Raw genomic sequence first — 14,531 nt, forward strand, 5'->3', positions numbered from 1 at the left:
ATCACATGTTCATTCTCTTTCTCCTTACTAGAATCCCGGGGAGATTATTTGGTCCCATACCAAATTGTAATTTCAAATTAGACAGAGGTTATCAGGCACATTGTGTTCACCATCACCATAGCAAGTGATTGGAATCTAATCTAGGTGGGTCACCTTTGGTTGCAATCTCTTGCATCTTCTCCTCCTTTAACTGCCCAAAATCAAGACCACTTTTTTTCCATTTTGATTTTGAAAACACTACAAAACTGTAGAATATTTTCTAAAATAGACAAAGACCATTTTTTAAAATTCAAGAATATCTATGTATGCATGCATGCATGTATGTATGTATTTTGGGCAAACCCATTTTATGTCACTCCTTTTGCTGGCTCTTGCCTCCCATTCCACAATGTCCTAAGTGCTGCCCCCAGGAACCAAATGCAAATATACACAAATGCACCCCCACATTCCCGGAGGACAATCTCTGTGTGGAGGATAATCTATCTTTACTTCTCTCAGTTAGTGTCCCCCTCAAATCAAACCATTTGCAGGCAGGTATTTTAGAGGTTACTTTGCAACACCCCCCCTCCATTTTTCCTCTGTAACCTTAGACTGTTTACTGTTGACCTCACCCCATTCCTAAGAGGTCTGTAAGGGGCATGCATAAGCGCACCAACACGCCTACCATCCCTGGCTAAAGTCCCCTTTTATTTGTACCCATTTCGTGTAATCATAATCATGTTCTAATTATATCTGTTATCTAATACATGTTTGACAAATAAATAAAATAAAAATAAATAAATAAATCTGAAATTCAGCTCTTACTTACAAGTCCAGGCAGATATGCTTTTTGCTGTTGCTTTATGGGGCCCAGCAATAGCTGTAACCCAAGCAGTATAGTGGCTTCCAGGGGCCAGGTCATTAAAGATGACGTGTGTGCTGTTCCTTCCCATGGACACATTTCTGACCGTAATGCTACTGTCTCCTTTCTGCAGAATCACCAAATAGGATTCTCTTTCACCAGCTGCTGAGTTCCATGAAACTTTCAAAGTGCTATCACTGCCATCGTTGCTCAAATTTACATTGTCTGGTTTCAGAGGGTCTATAAAAAGATGAAAGGAAGAACCAACATTCTGAATAGTCAAGATACCCTCAAGACGTGTTGGGTTATAACTTACATAAACCCATCAAACAATCAATGGTTGGTACTAATAAAAGATAGGCTGTACTTTAACACAAGCCATGTGTTAAACCCCTTGTAGTTTGCCTACTGAGCCAATAGATCGGCAGATGATGCTGTCAATATGTCATTACATCACATTCGGCAACAACTTGAATTTATTCACTGGTCCCTTTCGTGGGTTTCAACTCAGTGTTCAATACCATCATTCCAGAAATTCTCTACTTTAAATTGATTCAGCTCACTGTAGCTACTCATACTGGTAGATGATTAATCGGTTTTATGACAGATAGGAAGTATTGTTATTTTTCTTACTCCCCATTATTAGTATTATTATGATTATTATTCTGTTGCTATGCATGTACACAGAGCTTCTACACCAGAGACAATTTCCTCCTGTGTATAATCATCCTTGGTTAGATAACATATTCAATTCAACAGATGTGGAGACCGTTAAATAGGGCAATTTTGAGTAGAATGCATTTCCTTTATTTCACACAATTCATCTCCCTAATTTCAAACAAAGAAGAAACTACTTTTAAATAAACATTCTAAAGATCTATCAATCAATCATAGCCCTTCAAATTCTCAACTGCTCACATACATTCTGATTCTATATTTCATCCTTGAAAATATACTAAAATCTACTTAGCACAATAGACTCTGTAATGGGATATAGAAGTATCAAAACAGGAATATTTTTCCAGACCACATCCAACTGAATACTCAATCAGAATGGATCTTTACTGCTCTGGATTGCTCAAATAGAAAAGGATATAATTATAACATGAATCCAATATGCAGGAAAATGTGAAATAGTTTTAATTAAAAATATAATGGCTATAGGGGAAACAAAGACTGCAAAGAAGGAACAGAACACAATCCTTTCGAACATAAACAGTGAAAGGGGAATAAAAGACTCAATTTGCATCATGTTGATTTTCAGAAAGAACTGAGTTTCAGAAAGTAAAACAATAATAAAAACTTTCACAACAATGACAATAATAATTTCCCCTTGGAACACATTCTCTCTCTTCAGTGAGGCTGAGAGCTATAAGGGCAATTGGCTTGCTATCAGAAGCTTCTAACAAACTGCCAGATGTCAGCTGAGAAGGCAGACATCTCCAGTGTCCATTAATAGTAATGCAAACAAACAATTATGAAAAAAATCACAAATAATTTCAGTAAAGTGAAAAAGTACAGACTAACTGAAAAAATACAGATACAGTACCTGAAACACAACATACCAGACAATAATTATTGAAAAGTGGGGGGAAGTGTGTTTCATAGATGTAGCAATACCAGGAGACAAAAAATGAATAGAAAAAGTAACAAAATATCAGGGTTCGACGAACACAATACAGAAGCCTGATGATGGCAGATAAGATTCTGCCGAAACGTTGCTACAACTTTAAAAGCCCAACTACAATGACGTGGGAAAATACCCGAGCAAAGCTGAATACCATACATGTAAGTACCCGCGAAAACTTAAGAAAACAAATATGTATGTATGTATGTATGTATGTATGTATGTATGTTTTTGTAGATTGTCATGGGTACAGGTAGGTCTAGGTGTGTTCGGGTCTTTTCCCATGCAAGATTAAGAGTATCTTGGCGACGTTTCGGTGAGGTCCCACTCGCCATCCTCAGGCTGGTGCTTTCGGCTTTGTGCCAGTGCAAGCAGTGTGTGATCGGAGCTGCCGTCTCTAGAGAAAAGACCCGAACACACCTAGACCTACATATCTGTACCCGTGAAAATCTACAAAAACAAATATATATCTGCCGAAACGTTGCTACAACTTTAAAAGCACAACTACAATGAGGTGGGAAAATACCTGAACAAAGCTGAATATATATATATCACACACGCATACACACACACACACACACACACATATACATAGATACATATACATAGATACATATACCCTGTTTCTCCAACAATATGGCCTCCCCCAATAGGAAGTCCCAGCATGTTTTATAGGCATGAAATGAAATTAAGCCCCTCCCCCCAAATTAAGGCCTATATTAAAACATGCGAAATGGGGGGGAATGGTGGGGGGCTTGCCATTAGGAAGTACTTTTGTTGTATACCTGGATATGGTGCTGCCCGCGTTGACCCCAATATGAAGTGCCCCACCAACGCCGAGGTCAACATCCAAGCCATCGCTGCCAGCCTGCCCGAAGATGCAAGGGGGGGAAATAAGTTACCCCCGAAAAGACGGCCTAGCCATTTTTTCGGGGCTCAAAAAAAAAAAAAAGACCCGGCCTTATTATATGAGAAACACGGTACATACATATACATACATTCATTCGTACGTACGTACATACATACATACATACATACAGTTTACCTATTCAAAAGGACAATTCTGAAGAAACTCCTATACTAGAGAAACATAAGTAGAGAAATAAAACCTTAAGTCTGTCTTGATAACCAGCCTTAAAAATTCCATCTATTCATACAGAGTATCCTTATAAAGCAATAATAGATAACGCTTTTGGCTTCTTAGAACAGAAACTCTCTGTTCTCACATAGGTAAACCTCTTCTGAAATTCATCTGATTCATAGGGTCTGCCCACTTCCAAGTATTGTAAGCAAATAGATTGCTGCATACTTACATGTATAAACAGTGATATTGGGACCTTTAACTAGATAAGGCCCAGACAAAGCTTTAACCTCCAGGTGATAGGATGTTCCAGGCTCCAAATACTGGAAGGTGTAGCTAGTTAGGCCTCTCTTAAGTGACACAGTCCTACTGTCAGCAGGGGTGTGCAGGTTCTGCAGAGTGAGATACAGCCATTCTGCTCCCTCTGAGTTAGTCCATGAGGCAGTCAAACTGGAGCTGGAATTGTTGTTCTGGAATGTCAGGGCCTTGGGAAGACTGGGAGCTGTTGGGATAAAAGATAGCTGGAGAAAGTCATCACTCTAAGGAGGAATCCATCTTTCTCACAAATCTATGGAAACAACTGACCTGCAATGATTGTCTTAGGGACAGGGAACTGCAAGACCTTACAAATACGTTCAAAAGCCACCTGAATCTGAAAGTGGTTTTTTTTTAATTCAATCTACTGACATATACTTTTTCTAGACCAAAATGGCCTTTGAGTGGTTTGTTTGACTTGAACAAATATGAAAGTTGGCTTAATTATGTTGACATCTAAACTAAACTGTAAAATTAATGAAATGAAATATATTTCACTTATATTTCATTAGAGGGAATTGTTTATTTCTTGTACCATTTAATACTACGATTTGAAATAACTTTTGGAGGGGTTTTGCACCCAAGTCTTTCAGATATATTTCAAACTGTGCTGCTTTGCTTCAAAAGAAAAGAAATCCTATCTTGATTTTTGCCTGAAGATGATACAGATACTTGTCTCTTGCATGAGCTTCTTATGGGTTTATCAAGTCTGTCTCAATAATGCTGACTTAATTTATATAGCCCTACCCTACAAACTATTGATGAAACATACATGAACAATCAGGTGACAGGAGCCTATTGGTACAGCTGGGTGGATTCTGCTAATACTTTCACTTGCACAATTGATTTTATTCTCTAGCCTGCTGGTTAATCTATTCATTTCCCAATACCTGTCCATCCTCGTGCATTGGTGCTTGCTTTGTAATATCCAGCACATGTGGTGATACGGAGGGCATATTCACTGCCTGGCAAAAGCTTCTCAAAGCGGAAAGTGGTGATTCCTCTAGCAATGGTTGCATTCTTGACAAGAGCCTGTGAATCTATGTGGTAGAGAACCAGCTGGTAGACATCTTTCCTGCCTGGGGGTTCACTCCAGGAGGCCAATAATACTGAGGGACCTTCATGACTCAAGATAACATCCCGCACAGGTAATGGGTCTTAAATAAAACATAAGTCCAAAAAAAATAGTTGTCAATGAGAGAAGCATCCATACCAAGAGGCTACACTTTCACTGACCATACCTGAAGCCCTCCTATTAACATACTCCCAAAAGTTACCACAGTGTTGACTTTGCAGTTTGGCAATAAATAAAAAGGTGGACAATGGAAGTTTAAGAATAATTATTGAGAAATGTGATTCTTTTGGTACATTTGGGATTGGATATGGAAATTCTCAACCTACTGTTTGTGCAAATAGCCACATGCAAGGAATCTATATGCAAATAGGCAGCTTATTTTTCATTTGTTGCCATTTTCTTGAAACTATCTGCAACTTGACAATGAAAGTTCTGAATTGCACTAAAATTCCCCCCCCAAAAAAAACCCACTGAGCAGGTTTCTGCTGATGAGCACATGCACCTTTCTAAAACTATTATAAGCCTGGAAAACTTTTTCTATGCAAAACATTGTTGTATATAGTTGAACATAATCACTCACATCAGATGGGCCAACAGCAAATTATAAACTACCTCTGCAATAAGTGGCTTCTGAGGTTCCTATGTCCACAAAGACAATGTCAGAATGTTGCAGTGCTTATGGCACTGCCATAGCAAGAACAGCCTGTTGCAAAATAACGCTGAGTTGACATTGCTGCCAACATACTGCAGATTCTGGCATTATTGTCACACAATTACATCTCTCTTCTGTGCAAGTCACATGGATAGACTACATATCAGAGTGCCTTTGTTTATTTTCATATGCACTTGAAAATACAAATTACAGGCTATAAAGAAAAAACAACTAGCATTTTGTTGTGTAAGATGTCAGTCTATTCAGATTTGGAGGAATGCATTCATTATTACCTACATGAAAAATAATGTAACAGGCAGTAAAAAGAAACAAACTTGTATGTGACATTTATTCCAATGTATTTAACTATTTTGAAGTACAGTATTTTTTAAAAAGAATGAGGTCTTAATGAACACAGTGTTATAACACAAAAACAACCTATTGTTTTTGTCTTCCAAATTCAGATTTTTTAAAATGAAATCTAACAGTTGAGAATGGAGTATGGAATAATGACCTTTCCTGTACACATACTATATATCTTGAAGTTTTGAACTACCGTTTAAGTAGCTGTAATGAATTTTGACTTAGTTGCAAGGATGTGCCCAGAACTTGTATGGTTTTATTTTGTGAGATTAGTTTTGGGCACTGTGTCTTAAAGACATGACAAAACATTGAATGTATGAATCAACGTGCAAGAAGACAATCACTATATATCAAAATACAAATTTGCTGAAAATGATTCCAAGATATGAACTTACTCTTACCTGTCTGCCCAGTGATTCTTCTACTGGAATTCTGTGCACATGCAAGCAATGCAGTGATTTCAATCATATATTGTGTCCCAGGAAGCAAACCATGGAAGCTGAAGCTGGTGGTATTGAGTGCAGCTGATCCATTCTTTAGTAAAGTATTTGTGTCCAGGTCATAAAGAGCTAATGAGAAGCTCTGGGCACCTCCCAAGAGATATTCCCAGGTTAGAAAGAGAGCATTTGAATAACCCCAATTGTTTATAGTCACATTCAATGGGTATCCTGCATAAGACAGAACATATCATGCTTAGCAAATGTATTGCTTTCTAGCATTTGGTGCTTTTAATTTTATTCTCAATATTTTTTGTCTACCTGACATATACCTGATATTCAATATGTTGAACTGAGGAATTTGAGAAATTTCACCAAGATATCATCAATATGTACTTCAGTATCAACATGAACCTGACTTACAGCACATATAATTTGAAGTTATGATGGATTCTCAGAGCTACTTAGAACCTAGACTCAAAGTTTTGAAGCCATCCCTGATCACATTTTGAGTGCTTGGTAACCAGTTCATATTGATGGCTGTTTGCAGCATTTCACATTTTTGCTGGAAACTGATATTTACTTCCAATTTCCCCCTGGATTTGCTAAATGATCACCATATTAACTTAATAACCATCCTAATCTCTTTATGATTGCCACAATCACCTAACAACCAGTACAAAAAAGATTGTAAAAATACGTCCAGTCATACGTTGACCTACTTAACAACCATCATGATTTACAACAGTAATTTCTGACTCAATTACGATGTGCTACCTACCGTTCAATGTCTGAACTCTAACTCATATACCTGGGTCATGTAATTGACAGACAACATCTTATACAAGAAATTGACTGATCACTGTATCTGTCTGAATCTAGATGCAAAGCTCAGCCTATAATTAAGAGACTAAAGATGAATATCACATTTATTCCGGCTCTTCATGCTAAACATACATTCACATTCTTAAATTAGGAAATGTAAAACAGGTTTCCACATTTCCAGATGTGGCCACCTACAGGTTGTGCATTTATAGACAGAATCATAAAAATTAAAATGTTCAACAAATCTGAATGCCTGTTTTATCCTCATATCAGCTCATTGCTGTAATATATTAGACCTTATAACATCATTCATATTATTATTGTTCACCATTTCTACTTTTATATCTACATATAGCTCCTAACTGAAATTAATATTTCATGCTTCTGAATAAGTGAGTTCTAATCAATGACAGTTTATGCTATACTAAATCTGCAGAAAGAAAGTAATGGAGGCATCTTGGGTGCTTAAAACCCAGTTTATGGAGTGGTTTTATTAACAGTTCAAGGAAGAACTTTGTTACTAATCCATGGTAAGAAATACTCTTGAGAGTTTATAATTAGAAAGATTTGTGTTTATTTTATAGTAGAAATACTGTATTTGGTTCCTAACATTCCCCAAAAAAGAAAAGTACAAATCTATTTGCTTGCAAAACCTGTTTTGCAGTCTATGCTAGTCTTATCCTTCACAATTCTCTCTGGTAATTGCTATGTATGTGGCATGTGCTGAATTGACCTATTTGAGATTCCTGCATGCTACAATTAATGGTTGAGCAAGCATGTGGCCTGATTTAATTAACACTGACAAAAAAACTCAAGAAAATGTCAGCTCTCTACAGTCTGTATTTGATTTCATTGCTATTGGAAAAGAAAGAATGAACTCAAGTTTAAAAACTAGTCGCCTGCTATTGCCCCTCTCAAGCACATATGCCACATGGCATCTTAGTGCTAGCAAAATACATTTTTTGCTTGTTCAGAAAAGGGCACCCAGGGTTTGGTGAGTGCAGTATCCACTGCAGCAGAGCTGAACCTGAGGATTGGAAGATTCTTTGAAAACTGGTTACAGCCATTGATTGCCTTAAATCCTATTACGATATACATCATTGAAAAAACAGACATTGAGATCTGTAGCCTGTACTTAATGACTCAATGTGTGTGCAACATGATGTTAATATGCACAGCCCATGGACACCTTCTTTTGTGCCTCACCTAATATTTTTTAAAACAACTTAATTAGTACAAAGTACTACAAAGGAAAGCACAAACTCCTAAGCATAACCTGTATTTCCAACAAAACCTTTGCCCCCCACCCCCATCCCAGAGGCATTTCTAGAACATAATTGTGAATTTCTGAGGCCCAGTGCTTTATTTTGAAGCCTGCTCAGAAAAAAAATGAAAATAATCTAAAATAATAGAGAACACCCCAAAGATTAAGGGACTAGAGTTCTCAACTGTAGTTTTTTGACTGGACATACCCATAGTGGAAACCATTTACTGAGATTACTAATAACATGCTCTCAAATTCTGAAGAATCCATTAAAAAGGTTGACATAATACTTTATATGAATCAAAACAAAACAGAAAATTATTTTTGACATGAAGAAATAGAGGAAGTTCCATGATTTGCTTTAGGCCAACAGGCATAAATATATTCCACAAGCACAAACTTGCAATTTGATGTAATCTAATGCCAGGATCATTTTAACTATAACTGAATGACACAGTATATTTCAAATCCGACAGCTATAGCTTATCTTGGTATGTTGTATGAATCCAGCCTCTAGGCTTCAGTGTAAATCCAGGCAACTGGATTCAGTAAACCATAGTTCAGTTAACCATAGTCTAGTGCATTTTGCAACAACAATATTTGTGAATCTTTGACTTAAAGAGGGTTTTTTTTTTCAGATTTAGGTTTCTACAGATGCTAAACTGAGTGGAAGGAGAGGAAATCTTACATTCCCCAAGTCAAGCCCCTTTTCTGCACCTCTCTGGGAAATTAAGGCAAGAAAGACAAGAAAAACCTTACTGACTCCCTTCAATTTCTATCCCATTCTTCCTTGGAGTTGTCTCCAGGGAAATTACTGTGGCTTTAAAAACATGTGGACACATTATCATTTTGATGGCCCAGGGTACAAAGTGATTATTCCTGAATTGTTCTATCCGGCAATCCCCAGTGACAATGGGTAAAAATATGCCCAGAGTCACTTGACAGGGAAATGGGTAAAAAGGCCTTACCTTTCTCATCTCCTCCACCTAAAGGTTTTTGCCATTCTGTTTGATTGCATCTGTCATCCTGTATGATTAAAACACATACAATTATTTCCTCACTATTTTTTACTTAATTTCATGATTCAGAGAGGCAAAAGTGAATAAAGTACAACTGATGAGAAATTCTTAAAGACTTCTTGATGAAAGAAACCCCACACTATCAAAATTGCATCTGTATTGCAGAGTGAAATTTCCAACGTAATGAGATCTTTTCCCCATCATTCTTTTTTTTCTGTATGTAATGTAAGATGTTGACAACTCCTGGCTGGACATCTTATGCAGAACTCCATGGCACTCTGAAATCTCACTGACATTGCAGAAAATAGGAGGAGGAAGGTGTGCTGGATATGTTTGCTGCCTAAAAATAATAAAGGCTAAATATAAATAATTCTTTCAAATTGTGGTGTTGGAAAAGACACTTGAGAGTCTCTTGGACTACAAAGAGATCAAATCAGTCAATCCTAAAGGAAATAAACTCTTACTATTCTTTAGGAGGACAGACACTGAAGCTGAAGCTCAAATACTTTGGCCACCAAATCAGAAGAGGGGACTCCTTGGAAAAGTCCCTGATGTTGGGAAAGATTGAAGGTAAAAGGAGAAGGGGCTCAGCAGAGGATGAGATGATTAAATGGTGTCATCAAGGCTATGAACATGAATTTGGGCAAACTCCAGGAGACAATGGAGGATGGAAGCCCTGGCGTGCTATGGCCCATGGGCTTACATAGACTTAGATGCAACTTAGTGACTAAACAATACCATAAATAAATACAAATGTAACAAAGAGGAAAAATGCATGATACCAAACTGCACAAGATTTATACAAGAGAGCTACTCATTTTTTCTTTTTTTGTCTGTACTTGCCTGTGAAACTCTGGTTTGGTGTTTCAAACCACATAGATTACTACAGTGCAGCTTGCACTTATCGGAATTATGCCTGCCTCATATTTCGGGGTTGAATAGAAACTTCTCACAGCCTAGTATTACCCTTTGCTGATCAGAAAGAATTCTGCTGAACATCTTCAGAATCACAGAACTATTTAAAGGACAGATACTGCTTTCTTCTTAGTAGAAAGCCACTATCATTGTTTTGATTCTACGTAAGCTGATCACACAATGCCAAGGTCTCATCACCTGAATCCAAGCTGTGCTTTCTGGAAACCAAACTCATCAGTAGATACTGTTCCTTGTTTAAAGGAACTGAATTGGCTTTATTCTGTAGTGTGCTGCAGGTTTGTTCACTTGAACTCCTTTGGTTCAAAGGTCAAGTTATTACACTACAGCTGTAGGGATCCCCTTACATAAAATTTGTTTGGTGCCCAGGAAAGGGATATGTCTGAGGGAAGGAGAACATAGGGTCAAGCCAGATATTAAAATGCAATCCCCTTTAAGCTTTTGTGGTTGATGTACAACATGGAAATTTAAGTATCAAAATAGTGGTAGAAGGGCTTGTTACACTTGTTCTTTATTGACTGTTTCTATCATCTGGGGGAAAGCTACCAGTGGAAGGAAAAGAGAAAAGACCATAATTCTAAATAAAAAATGGATAGCAAAGAAAGAATCAACCCCTCATCCCATTTGCCATTTTTCAAGTAATATCTGTAACTTTCTGAATTTGCTTTTACTTTTAAACTATGAAAAGGAAACCCAGATACATATGTATAACTGATTTCTATATTTAGTCATTCCACTGGTACTTTTCAAAAGGCAACTGGACTTTCTTGGTTTTTCCCTTGAAAACATTTCACTTCTCATCCAAGAAGCCTTCTAGGAAAAAAACCCAAGAAAGTCCAGTTGCCTCTTGAAAAGCATCTTTGGAACAATCATGATCTGGATGTATATATGTATGACATATATTTAGTTGTTGGCTCCAATAATATCCTACTGGCCAAATTGTGGCAACTATGCCCTAACCATTATCAACAAGGAATACTGCATGATGCACAGGCAGACTAAAATGGGTTATCTAGTTTATGCTATCTTACTAAAAATTATTATGGTAAACTTTAATGGACCAAAACATGATTGGGACAGAAGTCAGTATTTATGGGCCATACTGTTAGGACCACTGCACATAGGAAATTGCTGCTTAGAATGTAAGAGAGATATATGATAAAAAGTATGGGAAAGGAAAGGAAAATTGTATGTTTTTGAAAGTAAGAGAAAGGGATGGATATCATGGAGCCTAATAAAGATGGCCCGATTGTATGAACTAGATATGACAAATACATGCAGGGAAATAAAAGCATTTATGAATGAAAATGATAAAATGTATGTCAGAAAGAATGACATTCTCATGTGACTGCATAAGAAAATAGAAATCCATAGATTGCCTATAGAAATACTTTGGCTAAGGATGTAAATGCATAAAAATTTGCATTGCATATCTGTACAGATAATGCCATGTTGTTGACTGAGAATCTAAATAATTTGCACAGAATGTTTAGATAAATTGAATGATGCACCAGGGATTATGGGTCTGAAAATTAATGCATCAAAGACTTACAGTGGTCATACTTTGGCAAGGAAAATGGAGCAAATGATTGCAAGTCAGACATTAATTGTATAAACTAGAGCAAGCAGACAAATTTATGTATCTTTAACATAGGAACATGGATGCAGACATTTTAATATGTCCAAATAATGGTAGAAAGGCAGTAGTGGTCTGTTAAGAGGTATCCATTGAAAGAAGTGAAATTGTGTTTAAAAATGTGTTTGTGCCTATTTTGATACACGAAGTGAGAATGGGGTGTGTTAAAAGCTACATAATTAAATAGAGCAGGAATGAGAGATTAGTGTCAGTGGTAAAACTAGAAGACATAGAACCAAGAATGAATGCTAAATAAATATGGATTGAATACAAAGTATTGAAGTGGTTTGGTCACATAAAATGGGAATTATGACTGAATAGCAGAACAAACAAACATATGAAGATAAAATAGGTCAGTTGAGAGAAAGAAGAAAATGAAGAAAGCCACACTAGGATAAAATACTGAGATTTTCAAAAACAGAAAGAAGAGAAGCTTAAAGAAAAACAGCATTGTCTAAAATGATGTGGTTGAAACAAGGATAATTTCTAAAAACAGGAAGAAAATAGTGTGGTGTAATTTTTTTTATGCTTGCTTTTATTTTCTAATCTCATTAGTACATTGTTTTGTTTTACTCTTTTCTTGGACTCTGCATAAGGTGTTACCCCAAAAGAAAACAGCACGAGAAGTCCTCTCTGTAACAAAGCCAGAGTTGTGCCTCTATTGGTTTACAGTTTATCAACTTTAGATAGAAACATTAAGGAATCCACATAAGGTGGCAAGACAATTCTCAGATAAAGTAAGAGCGAGAAATTGTGAAGTGTAATAATATTACTCATGGTAGTTATCTTCCTAAAATTCAGCAGGCAGCTCACCAGTTTTGACCAAAATATCTGAGCTCACTCGCTGCAGTGTGCTAAATGAAAAACCATAGTTTTCAATTCAAACCATACCAAAGCAGCCATGTGAATCTTTGAATAAGGAAAGCATGTTTTCTGAGGAAAATCTGTGAGCAAGGGTAATGCAGAACTTTATACCAGCTCCCTTCAACAACTTAAGAGCTTTCCAGAGGATGGTGGGTTGCAGTTTGCAGTTCTCAGTGCCCCCAAGTAGAATGCCCAGAAACTGGACCAGCTGGATTAATACCACCCTCCAGTCCTTTGGAGGGCACCGCGTTGGGGAAGGTTTGCTCAGGAACTTGACTTCAGCCTTTCTCCCCGTCTCTTTTTGCAGCCTTGCGTTAACACCGAATTGGGTGCATATTTGCACACGCATTTAACCAGGTCAATACCGTCTTAGGGCTTGCACGCATCCGTTGGTCTCGTTTGTTTTGTCACAAATTAATTCCTTGCCGCTATTCACTCCACCCCACCCCGCCCCGCCCCGCCCCACGCGGAGAAGCCCACCCGCTTCCCGCGAGGAAAGCCTCCGGTGAGGGATGTGCTTACCTCCCAAACGTGGGCCAGTGCGGGGGCCCAAACGAAGGGCAGGACCAGCAGCAGCAGCAGCATTGGGTGCCCAGACGAACTCCCGAGAGGAAGAGGCACCGCGGGACCCCCTCAGGTCCCTTTTCCCGGAGGCTCTCCAGCTGTAGCTGCCTCTGCGGCAACAGGCTTCCCCGCTTACGAGGGTGACCTCAAAGGCTTGGCATGCAGGATGCCGGCGACGCCAGCACAGCCGCTGCCTGCGGCCGGCGGGTTTAGGGCAAAAGCTTCCTCGCGAGTGGCGGGTATACGTGCCGGAGCCGACACGGAAACGCTCCTCTCTCTCCGGGTGGTGGGGCGGGAGGGTGAGGGAGAAGGCTCGGCGGCTGCCTGGCTCTATGTACGCCTCTCTGTGCGTGCGCGCCGGCGCGCTCCCGTGAATGAGAAAGAAAGAACGGCTGCGAGCCTCGCCGGCGGCGGCGGCGGCGTTCCTCGGTGTGGGCGTGCCTGCGTCTTCTGAGTCTGTCGGAGGGGGCTGCCTTTGGCTCCTGGTCGCTCGGAGTCGGGGTAAAAGACCGAGGGCGGTGAAAGCCGAGCAGAATTTTTGCGGGGCGGGGGAGGCTCGGTGACTCCTTCCTCGCCTTTTCTCTTGCTCTCGCTCCTTCCGCAGGGACGAAGCCGCCAGGCGTTCTGCTCTTCTCCCGGAAACGCCGAAGTGGATAGGAAAGCACGTTTGAGCTGAGTTCAAGGATAACGAAACCCAAATTGGAACCTGTAATAGAAAAGGCTGCTCATATGTCAAAACCTGAAGTGAAAAGTAAATGGCAGTGCCCGTAGTTTCTTTTTTTCACCCCACCCAATGGAGAATTTCATTAGGACGACTTGCAGCCACGGGTGATTTTCTGGACCTGAATTATTAGGTCACTGAATGTTTTCCAGCCTGTTTTCACTGTCAGGGTAACCTGCTGGCAAGCTTTGCCTTTCAAAGAAGTTGTGCTTGTGTTTAGTTTGATAATCTGGGGGGAAAAAAACAACATCTTAAGATACTTAGATACTTTGGGAAAGTGTAAGCATGATCTAGACTTGAAATGTCTGAATCAA

The 14,531-nt window shown here is 38.8% G+C and overlaps 1 protein-coding gene across 3 annotated transcripts in view; it reads right to left on the bottom strand.

Annotated features, from left to right (window-relative positions):
- The window catches only part of LOC113444312 (receptor-type tyrosine-protein phosphatase V-like), a 53,362-nt gene extending 39,490 nt beyond the window's left edge, over positions 1-13,872 (bottom strand). For all 3 annotated transcript variants that reach the window (XM_087929267.1, XM_087929266.1, XM_026712995.2), the window contains exons 1-6: positions 13,455-13,872; positions 9,449-9,506; positions 6,356-6,622; positions 4,755-5,021; positions 3,782-4,051; positions 809-1,081 (exon numbers count right to left, since the gene is read on the bottom strand). In XM_087929267.1, coding sequence (XP_087785393.1) covers positions 809-1,081; positions 3,782-4,051; positions 4,755-5,021; positions 6,356-6,622; positions 9,449-9,506; positions 13,455-13,517 — 1,198 coding nt within the window. In that variant the 5' untranslated portion in view covers positions 13,518-13,872. The remainder of the gene's footprint in view (positions 1-808; positions 1,082-3,781; positions 4,052-4,754; positions 5,022-6,355; positions 6,623-9,448; positions 9,507-13,454) is intronic.
- Positions 13,873-14,531: the final 659 nt, after the last annotated feature.

Source organism: Pseudonaja textilis, chromosome 3 (assembly GCF_049901715.1).
Source record: "Pseudonaja textilis isolate UNSWEBS1 chromosome 3, rPseTex1.2, whole genome shotgun sequence".
NCBI lineage: Eukaryota > Metazoa > Chordata > Lepidosauria > Squamata > Elapidae > Pseudonaja > Pseudonaja textilis.